Source organism: Schistocerca cancellata, chromosome 1, assembly GCF_023864275.1.
Source record: "Schistocerca cancellata isolate TAMUIC-IGC-003103 chromosome 1, iqSchCanc2.1, whole genome shotgun sequence".
In the NCBI taxonomy this organism is placed as follows: Eukaryota; Metazoa; Arthropoda; class Insecta; order Orthoptera; family Acrididae; genus Schistocerca; species Schistocerca cancellata.
The window spans coordinates 15,445,684-15,468,889 of record NC_064626.1 but is presented as its reverse complement, the minus strand read 5'-3'; the positions used below and the strand labels follow the sequence as shown (position 1 = coordinate 15,468,889).

Sequence of the window (23,206 nt, the reverse complement as noted above, 5' to 3'; positions counted from 1 at the left end):
GCAAACAGTACAACACTTAGCACGGAGCCCTGGGGTACCCCGTTTTCTTGGGAGAAAGTACGGGAGAGAGTAGTGTCCACACGCACTCTAAATGTGCGCTCTGCCATAAATTCGCGAAGAAAAAGGGGCAGCCGACCTAAAAGCCCCAAGAGAACAGTGTGCGGAGGATGCCTGTCCTCCAACAGGTATCGTATGCTCTCTCCAGATCGAAAAATATTGCTACTGTTTGGCGCTTCCGGAGAAAATTGTTCATGATATAAGTGGAGAGAGAAACAAGATGGTCAACCGCAGAACGATGCTTTCGGAAACCGCATTGGGCAGGTGTTACAAGACTGCGGGACTCCAGCCACCAAGCTAAACGGCAACTCACCATATGCTCCAAAACCTTACATACACTACTCGTGAGAGAAATGGGGTGATAGCTAGAGGGGAGATGTTTGTCCTTTCCAGGTTTCGGAACAGGAACGACGATAGCTTCCCGCCATCGTCTGGGAAAAGTACTGTCAGTGCAAATTCAATTATAAAGGCGAAGGATGTAACGCAGACTATGGTATGATAAATGCAGCAACATTTGGATGTGGATACCATCCGGTCCTGGGGCGGAGGAGCGAGAAGAAGAGGGTGCATGTTGGAGTTCCCGCATGGAGAAAACAGTATTGTAGCTTTCGCGATTTTGAGAGGAGAAAGCAAGAGGTCACACTTCCGCTGCACATTTCTTCGGGAGAAACGCTGGCGGGTAATTTGAAGAGCTCGAAATCTCAGCAAAATGTTGACCCAAGGAGTTAGAAATGGTGACGGGGTCCACTAATGTATCATGCGCGACAGTGAGCCCAGAGACCAGGGAGAAACTAGGCGCGCCTGATAACTGTCGAATCCGACTCCAAACATCCGAGGAGGGAGTGGTGTTAAATGAGCTAGTAAAGAAGTTCCAGCTTGCCTTCTTGCTATCGCGGATGACGCGACGGCATCGCGCTCGGAACTGCTTATAGTTGATACAGTTGGCCAAAGTAGGATGGTGGCGGAAAAGGCGAAGAGCACGTCGCCGCTCACGTATTGCATCACGGCTTGCCGCGTTCCACCAAGGAACTGGGGGGCGCCGGGGCAATGCGGAGGTGCGTGGTATTGAACATTCTGCAGCTGTAAGACTAACGTCTGTAATATGTGTGACCTCATCGTCGACACTAGGAAAGTGACGGTCATCGAATGTCGCTAGAGACGAAAAAAGTGTCCAATCAGCTTGGCGAAACTTCCAGCATCGCGGGCGCATATATGACTGTTGAGGCTGCTGTCTAAGGACACATGGAAAGTGGTCACTCGAGTGTGTATTATCAAGGGCGAACCATTCGAAGTGCCGAACTAGCGGAACAGTACCGACCAAAAGGTCCAAATGAGAGAAATTTGTCGTGGAAGCTGACAAAAATGTAGGGTCCCCAGTGTTGAGGCAAACTAGATCCGCTTGGTGGAAGACGTCTAGCAATAGTGAGCCACGAGGACAAGGATGTGGAGATCCCCAAAGCGGGTGGTGGGCATTGATGTCCCCAACCAGCAAATAGGGGGGGGTGGAAGCTGACCAAGAAGATGAAGGAGATTAGCTCGTGCCACTGGTGTGGAGGATGGAACGTATACAGTACAAAGAGAAAAGGTATATCCAGAAAGGGAATGACGGACAGCGACAGCTTGGAAGGAAGTGTTTAAGGGGATTGGGTGATAATGGAGAGTATCATGGAGAAGAATCGTGAGTCCTCCATGTGCTGGAGTGCCTTGAACAGAGGGGAGATCAAATCGGACGGACTGAAAATGGGGGAGAACAAAGCGGTCATGGGGACGCAGCTTTGTTTCCTGAAGACAGAAGATGACCGGCGAGTAGGATCGTAAGAGGATAGACAATTCATCCCGATTGGCTCGAAGGCCACGGATATTCCAGTGGATAATGGACATAGGGTGAACAGAAAATGGAGGAATGTGACCAAGGTTGCCGTCAACTCAGCAACCGCTCAGAGCTTGCGACCGGCAGCATGGAATGGCATTCAGCCGAAGGCAGAAGATCCTGATCCATAGGTTGTTCAGGAGCAGCTCCTGCCACCAGCGATCGGCCGGATGATCGGCCGCCAGCAGTGCGCCTCGGCTACACAGAAGACGGCCGAGGGAGATTACTGCCAGGTGGTGCTGTAGATGAGACATGCCTTGGCGGAGGAGATGAACTGGGTTTCTTACTAGCCTTCTTGGAAACATGATGATTAGATGAAGGAGGAACCAATGGTTGTGAAGTTGGGGTACGTAAAAAATCTTCACGAGTATGCTCTTTTTTCGAAGTCTTGGTGTCTGACTTTTGGGCTCGAGATTTAGCAGAACCCGATGAAGGGTGAGCCATAGAGTGGGCAGGCGAAAGTGGGGAGGCTGAACGGGCGATCTTTGCGCTGGCCGATCTGACGACCGTGGCACTAAAGGTGAGGTCACAAGTCTGCGTGATCACCTCATTTGTTGGCCGAGGAGAAGCAAGGACAGTGCTGTATTTTCCTGTCTGAGGCACAGAGGGCTGTTGACTGGCGAATAATTTTCGAGCAGCAAAGGTCGACACCTTTTCCTTCACTCTGATTTCCTGGATGAGCTGTTCGTCTTTAAAAATGGGGCAATCTCGAGAGGAAGCAGCGTGGTCACCCATACCGTTGATGCAACGAGGGGATGGAGGTGGACAAGCACCCTCATGGGCATCCTTACCACACGTAACACATTTGGCCGGATTGGAACAGGACTGGCTGGTGTGATTGAACTGCTGACACCGATAGCAACGCGTAGGGTTTGGGATGTAAGGGCGAATAGAAATTATCTCATAGCCTGCTTTGATTTTGGATGGGAGTTGAACTTTGTCAAATGTCAAGAAGACAGTGCGGGTTGGAATGATGTTCGTGTCAACCCTTTTCATGACTGTGAACAGCCGTTACACCCTGGTCAGACAGGTAGTGTTGAATTTCCTTGTCTGACAATCCGTCGAGGGAGCGTGTATAAATTACCCCACGTGATCAATTTAAAGTATGGTGCGGTTCCACCCGGACAGGGAAGGTGTGGAGAAGTGAAGTACGCAGCAATTTTTGTGCCTGGAGGGCACTGACTATGTCTAACAACAAGGTGTCATTTCGTAATCTGGAACAAGACTTTACAGGACCTGCAACTGCGTTGACACCTTTCTGAATAATGAAAGGGTTGACCGTGGATAAGTCGTGACCTAAGTCAGACTGAGAAACAACAAGGAACTGTGGCAACGATGGAAGGACTGTCTGTGGCTGAGACTCATTGAACTTACGCTTGTGAGCTGACGTAGTAGAAGATGAGGAAACCATTGCGGAAGTATCCCCCATGATTACTGGCGTCTCCGATGGCGCGCTCCTTCCTTGTGGGGGCCCTCTCTGAGGGCACTCCCACCTTAGGTGATTGTTCACACCTCAGGTCACACCTCCCGACAAACGGATGGAGGGACCAATCGGCACCACTTTCTGAAGGTATCAGCTTGGGTAATCACCCCTTGCTAGGCCTGGCCATTAGCAGGGGGTACGTACGTGTCCTACCTGTCTACCCGGGGCGGGGAATTACGCGTTACCCAATCACCGGCTACGCATGAAAATGCGTGGGTCAGCCTTCAGACACACACAGGGAGGAAGAAAGAGAAAGGGAAAGGAAAGAAGAGAGGTCTCAAACGCCGCAGTGGAGAAAAGGGTAAAGAGAAGAGGTAAGGAAAAGAGAAGGACAAGGGAAGGACGAAGACTTGCAAGCGGAGAAAGCAAAGAATTTGTTACAGTTTCGAGCGTCCGTCTCCGGACGTAGGCACAAAACATATTCCCAGAGGGGGAGAAAGGGAAGGAAAGAGGCGGCGGTGAGAGAGGGGGGGGGGGGGGGGGGAAGATGGGGGATGGGGAAGGATGCGGAAAGGGAAGGTATGTAACCCGGAAAGGAAGGAAAGCCACATTAACTCGGGGTCCTGTGCTCGCTACGCACGTATCCACAAAAGAGTTGTGGACCCCCTGGGGGAGCTACAAAGCAGTGTCTCCGTCACCCAATGTTACCCCGTACTGGAACAGCTGCACCACATTCTTCACCAAAGCTTTGATTATATCTCATCCTGGCATGAAATGAGGGACATCCTACCCAAGATCCCCTCCTAAAGTAGTGTCCCATTGCCTATCCTACCTACATAACATTCTAGTCCATCCCTATGCCACTTCCACTCCTAACCCTTTGTCAGGAGGATCATGTCCCTGTGGAAGACAAAGGTGCAAGACCTGCCCAATCCACCCAGCCAGCACCTCCTACTCCAGTTCTGTAACAGGTTTATCCTATCCCATCAGAGGCTGGGCTACCTGTGAAAGCAGATATGTCATATACCAGCTCTGCTGCAAACACTACAAAAGCCTTTTATGTTGGGTGTGACTACTAGCCAGCTGTCCATCAGGATGAATGGCCACTCCCAAACTGTTGTCAAGAACAAAGTTGACCACCTGGTGGCATAAAGACATCTGAGCACAACATGCTAAATCTCAATGGCTGCTTCACAGACTGTGCCATATGGATTCTTCTGTCCACCACCAGCTTCTCTTGAACCTTGCAAACAGAAGTTATCCTTACAACACATCCTGCAGTCCCGTAATCCTCTTAGCCTCAATCTCAGGTAACCCACTGTCCCTGCATTCTACACCCAACAGTTTCCCCCTTGTTACGTTCCTCCCACACCCTCCCAATTCAAGTCCCCACACTGCCTTCAGTGTTTCCCCTTGCTATGTCCCGTCACCTCCTCCCAATTCACATTCCCATGTTGCCTTCAGCATGTGCTGCTTCCCAGCAGCCACTACAATTGTGCCAGCTCATGTACCTGCCAACCCTCTGTACCACATTCATAGACAGCAAACCGGCTGCCTCCCTTTGGGCTGCTAGACACTCCATTCCAGTCCATATATACAATCAACAACTCAATGCTTCTGCCTTTTGGTCAGTGATTTCCTTTAATGCTAATAAAAAAATATAGGCAGTTTTGTGCTTAATACACAGAGCTGTTTCTTTGTTACATATTGCTTCCCATGACAATGGTACCCCCCCCCCCTTTTTTTTGTAAATGATCGGATATCCAGAAAATCATTTATTCAACCCCCTCCCCTCCCCTGTCTGTCAAGGGGCTGTCTGGAGCCGAAAAGAATGTGAACAATCATGTTCACTTTTAGGTTTGGCTGGCTGCTACAGAAAATTTATAAAGGGACAGGCTACAAATGATCAAAGATGATTAAACCTACTAAAATAAGTGGGCATTGGATGATGGCACATATGAGGCTTTTGGTAATATCAAGCAAGCACTACTTGAAGCTAAAATTTTGCATCATCCTAAAATGAATCAAGCATTTAAATAGACCACAAAAGAGTCACAGTCTGGTTGTGATTATGAATTGCTCCAGCGTGAACAATGAACTCTCTCTCTCTTACTAGTCGCAGTCTTAGTAAGCACTAGCTGAATTACTCAGTGAGTGATGAGGAAATTCTGTCTCTCATTTGACGTCTACAAAAGTGTCCGACTCTAATAATATGGGGCTCTAAAATAATAATATGTACAGACAATCCAATGTTGAATTCTTCATGGAAAGTAGATAATTACATAGTGAATTGGTGGTATGGCTATTATTTTTACAGGAAATGAAATTAGAAATTGATTACATTACAGGTTCACTAAATATGGTTTTTGATGTACTTTCTCATTTATCATTAGGTATGAATAATGAATACAGAGTTAATTTTAGGTCAGCACATTATTTTAACAACAAAGTAAGATTGTTAGCATGAGGAATAAAATAAAGTTTGAGATCTGAAGCATATTTCGGCCCTATTGTTACATCTTGGAACGATGGAACATTTTCTAAAAAGGATAAAAGTAAGCGGTTGTTATGAGAAGAGATTTTATTTTGGAGAGTAGACGAAAGTTCAAAGCATTTGACTAGAAAATTATTTATGTATAATGGTACACAGTTTATAAGACATAACTTTAAGGAATTTTTATCTTGGGAATGGGTACATCATATTACAATTTTAGACACCACACATATAATCATATCCATCCAAAAGAGTAACGAAGGAAACTGGATGACTTTGTTGTAATTGTATGAGTTGACATACAACCTGGGTACGGCTGGTACCTGAATTCTAAGTATTTTAAACAAGTTACCTCATCTAACTACAGGTTTCAAACAGAAAGTTTATTGAAAACCATTACTGAAATTACTTAAATGTCTAATTCAACAAAAAACGAATCAAATAAAAACGTGCACAACAGAGCAAACCAGCTTACTCATAACTCTTGATTTGAAGGAGGATGCCTTAGCATTAGTCAAGAAGTATCATCTACGTTACTTTATAAAGAAAGGGACTCGTAAAAACAAACAATGGAAAATCCAGAATGGGCTTCTCTGTGTCTCAAAATCTCCATTATATGGAAAGGGACTAGTAAGTTTTTCCATAGGTATGAAGGTCCTTATAGGGTGGCAGACATTCCACAACCAGAAGTAGCATTTCCCATAGAGTCATTGAGTGCAAAAGATAAGGAATTATATAATACAGATATAGTTAAAACATTCATAATTCAAATGATGGCTTTCAGGGGATTCATGTTCTTTGTGAATTTCTGGGCTGATGCTTACAAAGTCCTGAGTCAGTAAGTTTATTTACTTATATTTGTTTTTGTACAACAATTCTTCTCTCCTACTGTATACTTTGGTTACATTTTCTCTAACTATCGTGATGGGAGTACGTAATCGGGTGGAAAGGGCAGGGTGCAATCAGGATCATTTTCTTTAATAGAGAATATGTAATCCTTACAGGTCTGCAATAGCAGGATGCTGAGAGCACTTTTCAGGGCCTATGGGGTTGACGCTGGTGGTGTCAGAGCTATCTTCTTTCCTTCTTTGATCTCAAAATACTAGCTCATTTTCTTCCCTCTTTTGGGTACTGATTTCATATTGCACATTGACAGGTACTCACAATGAGACCCTTTTTTCTGTTAAAATTTCAGTTTCCAATTTTTGGATTTAATAGCCACAATTATGCATTTGCTATTACAGATGTCTCCTTTGGCTCCCCCCCCCCCCCCCCCCCCCCCATTTGCTATTATTTATAATGTGCTATCATCAGTATCAAAATTAACAATAATTATGTGCCTTTGTACCTGCAAAAACAACTGTGGAAGACTAATATAATTTTATAATGCCTAACTTAAAGGCAAGGAGTGCTAGCTAGAATAAAAAACCTTTAAATTATTTACAAAGATTGCCAGCTCAAGTAGTCTAGATGGGTACATAGTATATAGAGACAAAAATCAGGAAACTACGAGGGATAAAACTTTCTCAATGCACAAAGAAGGAGGTAGGGTTTTCAAACAGGTGCTCTGCCCTAATGTGTGCAGTATGGTAGGAAATAAGGTACATGTACCGAAGTAGGAGGACCTACACTTGCAATGAGGTAAAGGAAAATCGTTACATACAGGAACACCATTTCTTTGGAGGAAGGGATAAAGTGTGGTGAAATATAAGAAATAGGGAAGTGTGATAAGACTGTAGCCAATCCCCAATGTTATTCAGTCTGTAAACTCAGCAAGCAGTAAAGGAAACCAAGGAGAAATATGGAAAGAGAATAAATGTTTACTAAGAGGAAATAAAACTTTTGCTGTTTGCCAATGACACTGCAAATGTGTCAGACAGTGAAAGACTTGGAAGAGCAGCTGAACATAGTGAACAGCGTCTTGAAAAGAACCAGAAGACAGACACGAACAAGGATAATGGAATGTAGTAAAATTAAATCAAGTGATGCTGAGGGAATTAGATTTGGAAACGTGACACTAAAAGTAGTTTTGCTATTTGTACAGCTAAATTACTAATGGTGGCCACAGAAGAGAGGATAGGAAACTTAGATTAGCAATGACAAGAAAAGCATTTCTGGAAAAGAGAAATTTGTTAACATCAAATACAAAATTTCAGTGTTAGGAATTTTTTTTATATGACATTTGTCTGGAGATAAGCAATCTACAGAAATAGTATGAGGGCGATAACCAGTTCACACAAAAGAGAAGAGAAAGCTTTTGAAATGTGATGCTACAGAAGAATGCTGAAGATTACATGGGTAGACCAAATAACTAATGAGGAGACACTGAATTGAATTGTGGAGGAAAGCAATTTATAGCACGACTTGAATAAAATGAGGCATTTGTTGACAGGACACATGCTGAGACACCAACGAATCATCAATTTAGTATTGGAGGGAAGTGTGAGATATAAAAATTGTGGAGTGAGACTAAGAGATGAAAACAGCACACAGATACAGAAGGATGTAGGTTGCAGCAATTATTCAGAGATGGAGATGCACACACAGGATAGAACAGCAGGGAGAGCTGCATCAAAGTAGTCTTCGGACTGCCAACGACGACGACGACGACGACGACGACAACAACAACCACAACAACAACAACAACAAAATGTTTTAGAAGTAGAAACCAAACTTAGATATAGTTATTATTTTTATTACAGTTAAATGTAGAATATAATCAAGGAATTTCAGTTTTTGCCAATCAAACTAACAGATATTCCAGAAAACGAGATTCAACAGGATGTGCGCTAATGTCCAACTAATTTACTAGGCTGAAAGAGCAGCTTCTATATCTGAATGTCAGAAAAATTTAAATATCTAGGGGCACATATTGGCAGCAGTGGGTTGGGTAATACAAAAGTAAAATACAGAATACAACAAAGCAGAAAAGTAATAGGCCATATGAATGAATTCTTTTTAACAATAACATTTCCAATAATGGTAAGAAATGAGTGGGCAAACTAATAGTTAAATCTATCCTATGCTATGCATCAGAATTATGGATTTTAAATGCTGACTTTACAAGATGACTGATAGATGTGGAAATGAATTATTTTCAAAGGAGTACCAAAATATCAAGAACTGAGAAAAAAATTTATGACAAAGAGCTAGAAGGAGGACAAATGAAGCAGTGAAAGAAAGAATTAAAAAATATCATTAAACTGGTATGGGCATTTATGAAAAATGCCATGTCACCGGCAGACAAAGAAAATTTTTGAATGGAAATCACCTCGCAGATAGAAATACGGCAGACGACGACATTCTTGGAAAGACCGTATCAACAAAACAATAAAGCATCATGGTGCACACAAGAATGACACGATGAATGAAGATGCTTGACATAAGATAACAGGAATACAGCAAAATGTTGTTATTAAGTGATCTTTTGTACAAATTAATCCTATATAATAATAATAATAATAATAATAATAATAATAACAACAATAATAATCTTCTTCCATTAATTACTGTATGAGTTCTGTAAAGTGGAATCACACAGCCACTTCACCAAGAAACTATTTACTGTTGTGACTAGTGCGAGAGTGTTTTTCAACATAAGCAATTCCTTATGCTGTGGTAAGTTTCATCTTAGTCACAGTGGATGAGCAGTTTCTTAAGGATGTGTTTTTAAAGTAGGCTGGAAAATATCACTTACAGATCCAACATAAAACAGACAAGAGGTGTGTGTGTGTGTGTGTGTGTGTGTGTGTGTGTGTGTGTGTGTGTTTGTGTGCGTGAGACAAATAGTTTCTAAATAATGAGAGCAGTCACATCTTGTAAATGTTTTTACAGTGTATTTAACTCATTATTTTAATAAATCTTACCTCAAAAATTTTCTACACACATAGATTAACATCAGTAATGTGAAGAATTTTTATAGAATCTTACCCCATGTGAGAAGGGGAATAACAGCAATCCAAGCTTCTTTGTTACATAAGCTGTGTCTACAGCAAAATAATACTTCAGTCTTGTAACAGGCACATATTTCTCCAGCTCTCTATCAACAATTTGCTTTCCTGATCCAACCAATGCCTGCCCATATTGCATAGCAACATTTGCAACCAGTGGTTCATTAAGAAACTGGCTAGGTATAGAGTACCCTTGATCCACATCCATTGGTGAATAACTGGGCCGCTGACTGTAACCTGTGGGAAACATAACGAAAAAGTCAAATACGACAGTACTTGTTTTCAGAGTGTATGCAAGGCATATTGTGAACATTTTGAGACTGATTGGATTATCATAACTGCAGCACATTCCAAAAAGCACACGGCTGAAGCAGCCTACTTCATCCAGCGATAAAATGTTGAGAGCTGTGTGCCTATTAGAAGTACTTATATTACTGTGCCCTTCACAGCATTCATTTGCTATCAGCTATAGGTTTTTAACACGAATATTTCCATCAAAAGGTTTCTTAGTTCTTCAAAGTGAGTTTCTGGGTAAATTAGTGCCTTTGTTCACTGTTTTTGCAGTTGAGAATTGCTCTGGTTTCACAATATTTCAATGGTTCAAATGAACTCTGAGATAAAGCAAATTCTCTCGAAAATTTGAGATGATATGAGCACACAGATACTCTTCCCTCTGAAGATAACACTTTTAGCTGCCAGAAACGGATTGAAGGTGATGCCTACTAACACATTCAGTTTCCATACAAGATTACATCACCAACTGTCTCGTCACTACATACTTGAGAACATTTTTGTAGGTAAAGTTTGTAGTTAGTGGATGCCACACACGAGATAGAGGGCGAACAGTTTGAGTTCCACAAGAAGTAACTGATGGTTTGATTCTCACAAGTTAAAACTGTTATTCAACATTGTAACTGAGGAGAAATCATAACTGTACAATCCTGATTTCTAGATAAAGCATTAGTTTTGTTTAATTCTACTCTGATGATGTTCAACAAAGAAAGGGAAGAAGGAAATAAAAGCTATGTATTTACTTGGCAGAAAAGGACATATTTCTGTAACCACAGAGGAAAGTAGGTTTGTAACTAAAAACTGAAACAAATTCGAGAGATTCACTACAAAATGGGCCTGTATAGTATCTTGTCCCATCATGACAATGAGCTGGCTCAAATGTTTGTCAAAAGACAGGGTGGTTACCAGGAACCTCAAATCAAGGCATTTCTTTGTTCTCCTGAAAGGCTAGATAAAATCCAAATAATTTTATTCACTTCCAAAAATTGAATTCATGTGTAGTGAATAATATGATGTTCATGACCTAATCACATCGGACAAATATTTATCAAACTGAAAGGACAATGAACATGTAAAACTATACACACCATGTGGATATTAAAACCATCACAAGGAGATGCAATCAGGCAAAGCTAGAGTTACGTGCAACTAGGAAAGTGTGTGGCGGGGAAATGCACTGTAGCAGGTGACAATATATCACACGACCTGCAACTAATAGCATTTTTCTGCCGCTTTCATGTCTTCTACATGTACATAATTGTTCTGCAAATCACTAGAAGTGAATGGTGCAATACACTTAGCCAGGTACATGTTACTGTTTCCTCTCATTCTGATTGTGTGTGGATTGCAGGCAGATTAGTCGAATTTGGTACGGGTCCCACATCACACATGTGATTTGTAAGCAGTCTCATTTACACCTGCATCAACATATGTACACTACAAGCCACCATACAGTGCAAAGCAGAGGATACACTGTACCACTCCCTTTCCTGTTCCACTCACAAATGAGTTGCGGAAAACACTGGTGTCTATATCTTTCAGTACAGGCCTTAATTTCTCTCATCTTGTCTTCATGGTCCTTTCGCAAAATGTATGTTGTTGGCAGTAGAAGCATTATTGAGTCAGCCACAATTGCCGGTTCTCTAAATTTTCTCAACAATGCTTCAGAAAAGAACACTGTCTCCTTTCATTTGAGTTCAGGAAGCATCTCTTTAATATTCGCATCTTCATCAAATCTGTTGGAAACAAATCTCACAGCATGCCCCTGCACTGCTTTGATGTCTTCCTTTAAAGGGCGGTTTACTATCTTTTGGTTCAAAAATTCGATTTTTTTTTTAAATTGCATTTTTGGATCTGTAAAAGTGTTTAGAATCCACCCCTGAAACGGTTTTTCCAAATACGGAATGGAAATGTTTGTTATTTGCGGCTGAACAAAAAATGCACCTGCCTGAAATCGGCCTTTTTCACGCATCAGTTTTTTTGGGAATTTCGACTTTGTAGCTGGGAAAAATTATTCTATGTGCTTGCCCAAGGATCAAGTGATCAAGGAGATTACCACGTACTACAGCTTGGCAGTCCGACGGCATTCCAATTCAGTGGAACAGATGAAGAAGGCAATTTGGGCAATGTATTTCCACAAGTGTTCGACGGATGACCACCCACAACACCGAAATTGTCTGGCTGTGGAAACTAGTTGGTGCAAGTGGCGCATTGCAGAGGCTACCGAACATCTGGACGAATATCAACACGGCCAGCTGCTCTCCAAAGAAGTTCAAAAGGTGATTCTTCCGATCTATGAGGCCCTTTCGGAGGACAAGTTATTGTACCGGTGCTTAGGTGGAAACACACAAAATTCAAATGAAAGTTTGAACGCTTGTGTCTGGAAGTTAGCCCCCAAGCATTTGCATTCTGGTGCGAAGACTGTGGAGATTGCGACTTTTCTGGTAGCGAGCAGCTTCAACGAAGGGTATTCCACAATTCTGAAGACCAATGACAATGATGGGCATCACCCTGGGACTCTATTCGACGCAGTTCACCAAGCATTCGGACCACCACTGGATTCAAGCGGCCGAAAACCGCTTGTCACCGGCCGCATGAGCAGCTCTGGAGCAGCGCAGGATGGCCCAGATTGAGCAGAACACCCTCTATGAGGAAGAGGAAGGACCAGTTTATGCACCCAGAATATCAGATTGAACGTAAGTTGCATAATATTGCATTTATATGTAGTCAAAACTTCAAATGCGTTTTTCTCGAAATGACTTTTTTTCTATCGCGCGATGTGGAAACTTCAAATCTACTGAACCAACTGGCATGATTCTTTGTTTCCGATGAAGCTAACTAAATCGTCTAGGAGTTGTACCACTCTTATTTCGATCCATCAACTATAAATATTTTTATTTGGCCAACAAAGTTGAAAAATTGATGAAAAAAAATTATTTTGTTTCAAATGCCCGCCATTTTGTTTCCTAAGGTCCAAATAACTTAAGCAAGGTAAAACTCCTAAAGAATCTTATATACTTCTAATGTCAACTCAATTTTGATTTCAGACGGGCCAGCTGAGCTGTGACATACCGCACGTGGAGGTCGACATCGAAATTTTGTTTCGTTCTGACGGTACTTCCGTATTTGCTCTTCGAGATTTCTGGTCGACAAAATTCCACTCTGTAAAGGAAATATCAATAAACATTTTGACCAAATTTGACATTGGTATCTATAAAATATCCCGAGAAAAAAAAAATTCTCTCAAAGAACATGCTTTTTTCAGGCTACAGATAGTAAACCTCCCCTTAATCTGACCTGGTGGAGATCCCTCACACTCTAGCAGTACTCAACAATGGGTTGAACTAGTGTTCTACATGTGGTCTCCTTCGCAAATGAGCTACACTTCTGTATTGTTCTGAACAAACCAAAGTCAACCATTTGCCTTCCCTACTACTGACATTATGTGCTCGTTTCATTTCATACTGCTCTGCACTGCTAAGCCTAGATATTAAATAGTCATGTCTGTGTCAAACAGCACACCACCAACACTGTACTTGAATATTACAGGATTGATTTTCTTACTCATCTGCATTAACTCATATTTTTCTACTTTTAAAACAAGCTGCCATTCATCACACCAAGCATAAACTATGTCTTAAGTCACTGTGTATTTTTCTACAGTCACTCAATGATGAACACTTTCCCATACACTTCCGTGTCATTAGCAGAGTCACAGAACACTGCTCACCCTATCTGTCAGATTATTTGTGCGTATGTTTCCTTTGTAGACTGCATTTTCCCCGTTTCCGACCAATAACAAATGTGTGAGTTGGCTGACTCAAATTATGACTAATTGATATTGCAGTCGTAGGATACTATCGTTTTTCATTTTGTGATGTGCATAATTTCACATTTCTGAACATTTAAATGAATGGCAATCTTTGCTACACTTTGAAATCTTATCAAGATCTGACTGAATAATTGTATAATTTTTTCTGTCATTATTTCATTACAGTTGGCAAAGGTCTAGAATAGGGCCAATGGCCTACTTACATGTTTCTTGCAGGAATGTTGTCATCACCTGCCATGAGGTATGATGGGAACAAAAGAAGGTGTGTCAGCTGTTTGTGTTACACAGCCAGTGAGAGAGCAGTAGGCAGATAACGTATTTCAAAGTAATACATTTGGAAGAAAGGGTGAAATATTGCTGTAAATGATTAGAAATTAACTGCTGTTTGTTTGAGTCACAACTCTCTAAACTCTGCTAGCTAGTATCTGCAAATTAAGGACAGAATAGCAACCCAGAATATTTTTAAAAAAGCAGTGGAATATTTCTCTGCTCTTTGATGCTACACAATAGATCTGTGCAAGCAACTGAGTAAGTTGATCAACAAATTGAATTATGGGAGGAGATAGGTTGATTGATGTATTTAATTAAATCATGGGAGAAGGTAGGTGGATCAATGCTTATCAATATATTAAAAGTGCATCTATTTATTAATAAAAACTGATCCACCTACGTTCTCCCATGACTGAATTAATAAAACATTAATCCACTTCTTCGAAGTGGCAGCTTTTGATGCACTTCCAGATCATTTCCTCCACACAAACCCTTGACTCTTGAGTCATTTCACCACCACATCTGAAACCTTTTTGCGCCTTTGCAATTTACTTCACTAGACATGCACCAACAGATGCCATTGTCGTGCACAGCTAAATCCCTTAAATTGATCCACTTTATAGCAATCGCAGCCATAATCACAAAACATATTTCTCAAAACACACTAACACACCGAAAAAAGCAAACCAGACAATGGTTTCCATTTCGGTGCTAGAAATACATAATCTCAGTTTTTGCCTCTCATTGGTTATGTCAAAGAATCATCCTATTGGCTATGTAAAACTGACGTGTTGCCAACCTATGAGCAGCAGATAAGCACAGCCTTGACTTTCACTGGCCCTGATCTAGAATTTAGCCTAGATATCTGCATCATCTGCAAAAAGTGTGAGGTTACTATTGGGTCATTCCATGTCAGTCAACCAGGGGCTCCAGCTCATAGTCTCAGATTTGACTGAAATTCAGTACACTAATTCTACCATGTGTGGAACACTTGTGTACAAAGTGTTAGTTTCCCCTGCCAATTAGTTCCAGAATTATGACTTGTGAACGGAGGTGGCGTGACCCGGAAATTGCAACCCGCATCTGGCAATCTATCTTCAGACCCAACTTCAGGTCTTAATAACTTTGGAACTATTCCACACAGTCCAGTGAAATTTTTAGAACCCAGTAACATCCATTTAGAGAACACACTCCATGAATCAAAATACCAACAACATATTTCTGAAAGAAAATAAAAAATTCCAAAATGTGATTAAAAATGTAATACATTAAAAGGTACATATTGTAGGTGCCCACTATGCCAAATATAATTCACTCAAAAAGTGTATAAATTTTTTTGTGGTAAGCTTAATGTGGCCTAAACACACACAGAACTCATCATGCCCATATCAGTCACAAAAACAGAGTTACATGCACACGAAAATAGAAAAATTTGAAAAATTACCTGAAAAAACATGGATTTTCAAAGTGTGGTAGCACAAAAGGGACAAATGGTATCCAAGCTAAATTTCACACACTGCATAAATAGACCATAATTATATATATCTCAAAATTTCAGCATGTCATTGGAAGACATTTATGTACAATCAAGTTGACAGATGTATTTGCTGAGGTGGCCATTGTTCCACAACACAATTTTGTAAAAACATATCGTAAACTGTTCTGCCTCTTCTTATACTCTCCCACAACTGTTTAATTACTAAGCAACAACATACAGACAGATTAACATAACCTATCATTAATGTTTACTGCACCTTAACTGCTAACAACCAGTCGATTGTGCTTCGAACAGAAGTTCTCCCACACTTTAGCTACTGTACTCTGTACATTGAGTGGAAATCGTACTGTCTTCCTGACACTGTAGTAGGAACTGGAACTGTTATAAGAATATGTTCAAAAGGAATCCAACACCTGTCTGCCAAACATGGTCAATGAAATGATCTTGCTGGTCCTGCTGGTGCCATGAAGTTCACAAATACATCACCTTCTGCTTCACAGTGCTCTGCAACACATCCTAAGTACCATTTGTCATCATAAACAGCAATAACATAGCAACCTGGTTGTATGTTGCTGCTTTTGCTTCTGAATCCTGAGTCTGACACACTGTGAAGAAACATGTTGTGCATGAACCTATAGTTATAACTGGACAGTCTGCTCATCTGCACATTGTCAGAGCCCGCTGGAGAGAAGTGATGATGGCTCCTTGTGTCTGCAACAGTTTTAACATGTTCTAGTCTGCTTTTTAGCAACTCATCGACTGATTTCACCTCATCTTTCGAAACACAGAATGATTGTATGCCAGAGATATTTTTCTGTACCCAGGTAAATAGCTGAAGAGGTGTTAGAATGTGACCTTCTGTAGGGTGCTGCAGACTAGCTCGTGATGCCGTGCGCTTAATGGTAGCACCGATACCATCACATACATTTTTACCATGACTTGTTGCGAAAAAATTCCATTCTGCGTGAATTTGAAAATCGTGGTAATGCATTCATAAATTTTCGAGATTTTTACAGATTTTGTACTGATTAGCTGCCCCATCACTGAAGTATTTCGCAAAATGTATGTGCGGCAGCTTGTTTTTCACATATGCCGTGACAGTGCGAATGTGGGCATGAACTGCAATGGCATCATGAATTAAACAGTCACTAAAAATGCACAGGTTCATGACAGACACATCACCTGATTCACCTCTATAGTAAATCGCAAATGGCTGGAGAGTTGCTTCACTGTTGTCCCAAGGATATCCTTGGATGGTACCTTGAACTACAAATGCATAATTTTCAGATTTTTTTTTTTTTTTTTTAGGGCGCACAACTTCAATGGTCATTAGCGCCCAGACTACGTTAGGAATGCACCGCGAGGCACAAGTTTAAACCAGCAACTAAAAGGGAAAACACAATAAAAGACAGATTGACAGGCATAGGATTAAAAAACAGCATAATCAAATGTCCTTAGACAGGTTTGTCAAGTTGATAAAACGAAGAACGCGAGCAGCTGCTCCTGGGTCATCCGCTAAAATGGCATCTAGAATACATGGCAGGCCAAGATCAAGACACAGGGTATTAAAATCTGGACAGGACGTTAAAATGTGGCGGACCGTCAGCAATTGCCCACATGGGCAGAACGACGCCGGCGCAGCCGTCAGCAGATGGCGATGGCTGAACCAGCAGTGTCCAATTCGTAACCGGGCCAAAACGACCTCCTTCCGCCGAGAAGGGCGTGAGGAGGACGTCCAAACCGCGGAAGAGGTTTCGAGGCCCGAAGCTTGTTGTCCGTAAGTGCAGCCCAATCGGCATGCCACAGCGATAAAATTCGCCGACAAATGACCCTGCTACAATCTGATGAAGGGACACAACAAGAAGCTGTCCGAGGCTGGAGGATCGCAGCCTTGGCCGCGGCATCTGCAGCTTCGTTCCCAGGGATACTGACATGGCCAGGAACCCACATAAAGCTAACCGGAGAACCGACGTCCACCAGCTGCTGAAGAGAGCGTTGGATCCGGTGCACGAAAGGGTGAACCGGATACGGATCACTGAGGCTCTGGATGGTGCTCAGGGAACCGGAGCAGATGACATAAGCAGAATGTCGGTGGCGGCAGATGTAAAGAACAGCCTGGTACAGAGCAAAGAGCTCAGCTGTGAAGACCGAACAATGGCCATGGAGCCGGTATTTGAAACTTTGTGCCCCGACAATAAAAGAACACCTGACCCCGTCATTGGTCTTAGAGCCATCTGTATAAATGAAGGTCATATTAATGAACTTCGAACGAAGTTCGACAAAACGGGAGTGGTATACCAAACTGGGGGTAACCTCCTTTGGGAGCGAGCTGAGGTCAAGGTGAACGCGAACCTGAGCCTGGAGCCAAGGTGGCGTGTGGCTCTCGCCCACTCTAAAGGTTGCAGTGAGTGAAAAATCAAGGTGTTGAAGGAGGCGATGAAAGCAAACTCCAGGGGGTAGCAGGGCAGACACATACAACCAGTATTGACGGTCGAGAGAGTCATCAAAAAAGGAACGATAAGACGGGTGGTCGGCCATTGACAGTAGCCGACAGGCATACCGACAAAGCAGTATATCGCGCCGGTAGGTGAGTGGCAATTCACCGGCTTCAGCATGAAGACTCTCGACGGGACTAGTATAAAATGCTCCGATCGCAAGACGTAAACCCCGATGTTGTATGGAGTTGAGGCGGCATAAGATGGACGGCCGTGCAGAGGAGTAAACGAAGCTCCCATAATCCAGCTTGGAGCGGACGATCGACCGATATAGGCGAAGTAGGACGGTTCGATCGCTCCCCACGACATACCACTGAGTACACAGAGGACATTTAGAGAACGGGTACAACGGGCAGTCAAATATGACATATGTGGTACCAGCTGAGTTTCCTGTCAAATGTAAGACCTAAAAATTTTGTTGTCTCCACGAATGGGAGAGCAACGGGACCGAGTGGTAAGGATGGTGGGAGAAGCTCTTTGTAGCGCCAGAGGTTAATACAGACCGTCTTCTCGGCAGAATAACGGAAGCCATTGGCGACACTCCAGGAGTAAAGACGGTCAAGAGAACGCTGAAGACAGCGCTCCAGGAAACATGTACGCTGCGCGCTGCAATAGATGGTAAAATCGTCCACGAAAAGGGAGCCTGATATATCAGCTGGGAGGCAATCCATTATTGGGTTGATCGCTATGGCGAAGAGAGCGACGCTCAAAACAGAGCCCTATGGCACCCCATTCTCCTGGCGAAAGGTGTCTGACAGGACAGAAACCACACGTACCCTGAACTGTCGATCCATTAAAAAGGAACGAATAAGAAGAGGGAGGCGACCGCGAAGGCCCCATGTATGCATGGTGCAGAGAATGCCCGCCCTTCAACAGGTGTCGTAAGCCTTCTCCAAATCAAAGAACACGGCCGCGGTCGGGCGCTTCCACAAGAAGTTATTCATAATGAAGGTCGACAAGGTAACCAGATGGTCAACAGCAGAGCGGCGCCTACGAAATCCACATTGTACATTGGTAAGTAGGCGTCGAGATTCGAGCAGCCAAACCAAACGAGAGTTAGCCATTCGCTCCATCACCTTACAGACACAGCTGGTAAGCGAGATGGGTCGATAACTGGAAGGCAAGTGCTTGTCCTTCCCTGGCTTAGGAATCGGTACAACAATAGACTCGCGCCAACGTGCGGGAACATGTCCCTCAATCCAGATGCGATTATAAGTACGAAGAAGGAAACCTTTACCCGCAGGAGAAAGGTTCTTCAGCATCTGAATATGAATAGAATCTGGCCCTGGAGCGGAGGACCGTGACCGGGCAAGTGCATTTTCGAGTTCCCGCATAGTGAATGGGGCATTATAACTTTCACAATTCGAGGAGCGGAAGTTAGGTGGCCTAGCCTCCTCTGCCTGTTTTCGGGGGAGGAAGGCAGGGTGGTAATGAGCGGAGCTCGAAACCTCTGCGAAAAAGCGGCCGAAGGCATTGGAGATATCCTCAGGGGCCACAAGGACGTCATTTGCGACCGTCAAGCCAGAAACTGGTGAGTGGACCTTAGTGCCAGATAGCCGGCGCAGGCTACCCCAGACAACAGAAGAAGGAGTAAAACTGTTGAAGGTGCTTGTGAAAACAGCCCAGCTGGCTTTCTTGCTTTCTTTAATAATACGACGACACTGCGCACGTAATCTTTTATAATTGATACAATTCGCCACTGTAGGGTGGCGTTTAAAGGTGCGTAAAGCACATCGACGAGCACGTAAAGCGTCTCGACATGCTGCAGTCCACCAGGGGACCGGTACGCGACGTGGAGAAGAAGTAGTGTGAGGGATGGAATATTCAGCAGCAGTGAGAATGACTTCCGTGAGGTGTGCGACCTGACTATCGCAGCTTGTGAAGGGTTGATCCTGAAAGGTCGCCCTGGAAGAGAAGAGCCCCCAGTCTGCTTTGGAGATGTTCCAACTAGTTGACCACGGAGAGGGGGTATGATGCAGGAGATGGGTAACACACGGGAAGTGGTCGCTCGAATATGTATCAGAAAGTGCATACCACTCAAACCGGCGTGCAAGTTGGGTAGTACATATAGAGAGGTCTAAATGGGAATAGGTGTGAGATGTGTCCGAAAGAAAAGTAGGAGCGCCAGTGTTGAGCCAGACATGATTGAGCTAGTTGAAAAGGTCTGCTAACAGGGAGCCCCTCGGGCAGGATGCTGGAGAGCCCCAAAGGGGATGGTGGGCATTGAAGTCTCCAGTTAACAAAAATGGTGCAGGTAGCTGAGCAATAATTTGCATCATGTCTGCCCTGGTAACGGCAGACGACGATGGAGTGTAAACGGTACAAATGGAAAATGTAAAAGTGGGGAGAGTAATTCGGATGGCAACTGCCTGCAGGCCGGTGTGCAATGTGATGGGATCATAGTAAATATCATCTTGGACCAGCAACATAACCCCTCCATGAGCCGGAATACCTACCACAGGGGTAGGTCAAAATGCACAGAGGGGTAGTGTGCCAAGGCAATTTGATCGCATGGGCGTAGCTTCGTTTCCTGGAGGGCTACGACGAGCGGACGGTGCAAGCGGAGCAGCAACTTCAAGTCCTCTCGGTTGGAGCGAATGCTGTGAATATTCCAGTGAATAAGTGCCATCGTGAGAAGAAAAAGAAAAAGAAGATGCAAGAAGGGGTCACCTCGAAGGCCGCTGAGGGCCTGGCTTCGAGCGAGCACTGCTGCCGCTATCAGTAGGCGGACAGTCATCATCCATTGGTTCTATAAGTTCATCGGCCATCTTGGTAAGTGTACCACACCACGAGACGAATTCAAAGTGCGGTGAGCCTCCACCCGGACAGGGAACGTGTACAGGAGTGTGGCCCGAAGCAGTTTTTGTGCCTGAAAGGCGCTCTCAGTTTCTAGTAACAAGGTACCGTTACGCAACCTGGTACAAGATTTGACAAATCCGGTTATGGCATCTACGCCCTTCTGGATAACGAAAGGGTTGACAGAGGAAAAATCCTTTCCGTCCTCAGATCGAGAAACTACGAGGAACTGTGGGGCAGGCGGTAGTACTTTTGTCACTGGTGGCTGGTGAAGTTTTCGTTTTTGGGCAGAAGTCGAGAGAGAAGAAGAGAAATACATTGCGGAGGAATCTCCCATGATTGCCAGCGTCTCCGATGGCGCGCTCCTTCCTTGTGGGGACCCTCTCAGAGGGCACTCCCGCCTTAGGTGAATGTTTACAGCTCAGGTCACACCTCCCGAGAAACGGACGGAGGGACCAATCAGCATGGTTGGAAGGTGTCAGCTCAGGCAATCACCCCTCCCTGGGCCTGGCCTTTACCAGGGGTTACATGCGTGCCTTACTTGTCTACCCAGAGCGTGGAATTACGCGTTACCCCGTCACCGGCTACGGGTGCGAACGCGTGGGTCGGCCTTCAGGAACGCACAGGGAGGAAGGAAGAAGAGGAAAAAGAAGGGAGAGAGGGAGAGAAAGGACAGACTGTCTCAAACGCCAAGGCGGAGACCAGAGAAGGCAAGGAGAAGAGTATGTAAGACAGTGAGATGGAGAAGAACAAAGAAAGGAACCAACAAAAGGAAGGAAGAAACCAGAAAAAATGAAAAACCAAAATGACCGCAAATATAGGTCATGGAACCATCCGTCTCCGGACGCAGGCGCTAACTACCCCCTTGAGGGGGAGGGACTCCTTTTAGTCGCCTCTTACGACAGGCAGGAATACTTCGGGCCTATTCTAACCCCCGGACCCGCAGGGGAGATTTTCAGAAAAGTCTAGTATTACTCTAATTTCATCTTGTTTCAAATTATCCTTACAAAACTGAAGATAAGCCAATTGTGCTGTTGTTGTGAAGCTGTGTGTGGTCAGTTTGTCCGTTTTTTGACAACACATTTCAACAAAATCTTCCACTGTATTTTGCTTTGTTTCAAGACTTGTGCGATCCATGTGTATCCATTGTTTATAAGAAACAAGTTCATCGTCATCCATAAGTTCACCATACAGTTTGTTATTCATGTGTTCTGCAAGACTTGCCTTACCAGGACACTTTTCACACCTGTGTATCATGCACTGGTAGGAACTCGTGTCACACACTAGCAGCTTCATTGCACCTTTGTAATCCAGACCAGAATCCTTTATAGCAGCAAACATCAGCTTAGCATTTTGATGGGTCTCACATACACAAACATTGTGTGTGCCCCTTGCACTTATAGGCACAGGCACAACCCATTTTGGCCGAAGATTGAAAAAAGATGATAAACCTACTTTAGTATTGGGATACTTTTCCTTGAATTCTACATATAGCTCTGATATGTTGCATAGCAAAAGTCTTTTTTGCATCTGTACATATACATTTCCCATTTTCACCATTACTTACAAGGGAACCTCCCCATCGCACCCCCCTCAGATTTACTTATAAGTTGGCACAGTGGATAGGCCTTGGAAAACTGAACACAGATCAATCGAGAAAACAGGAAGAAGTTGTGTGAGACTATGAAAAAAATAAGCAAAATATAAAAACTGAGTAGTCCATGTGCAAGATATGCAACATCAAGGACAGTGTGAGCCGAGGAGCGCCGTGGTCCCGTGGTTAGCGTAAGCAGCTGCGGAACGAGAGGTCCTTCATTCAAGTCTTCCCTCGTGTGAAAAAGTTTAAATTTTTATTTTCAGACAATTATTATCTGTCTGTCCGATGCGAGGTAACTGCGCCGTAGTAGGGGGATGCTACACCTAAACACTTCTTTGGGAGTGATTATCACAGCCACACAAAAACCTAAATCGGGCAAGGTAGAAGAATCTTTTTACCCATTTGCCAAGTGTACAAGTTAGGTGGGTCGACAACATATTCCTGTCGTGTGACGCACATGCCATCACCAGTGTTGTATAGAATATATCAGACGTGTTTTCCTGTGGAGGAATTGGTTGACCTATGACCTTGCGATCAAATGTTTTCGGTTCCCATTGGAGAGGCACATCCTTTCGTCTACTAATCGCACGGTTTTGTGATGCGGTCGCAAAACACAGACACTAAACTTACTAC

The 23,206-nt window shown here is 43.5% G+C and overlaps 1 protein-coding gene across 2 annotated transcripts in view; it reads right to left on the bottom strand.

The window, feature by feature from the left end:
- LOC126164382 (protein YIF1B) overlaps window positions 1-23,206 on the bottom strand; it is a 68,274-nt gene that overhangs the window by 28,280 nt on the left and 16,788 nt on the right. For both annotated transcript variants that reach the window (XM_049920237.1, XM_049920235.1), the window contains exon 3: window positions 9,775-10,031. In XM_049920237.1, coding sequence (XP_049776194.1) covers window positions 9,775-10,031 — 257 coding nt within the window. The remainder of the gene's footprint in view (window positions 1-9,774; window positions 10,032-23,206) is intronic.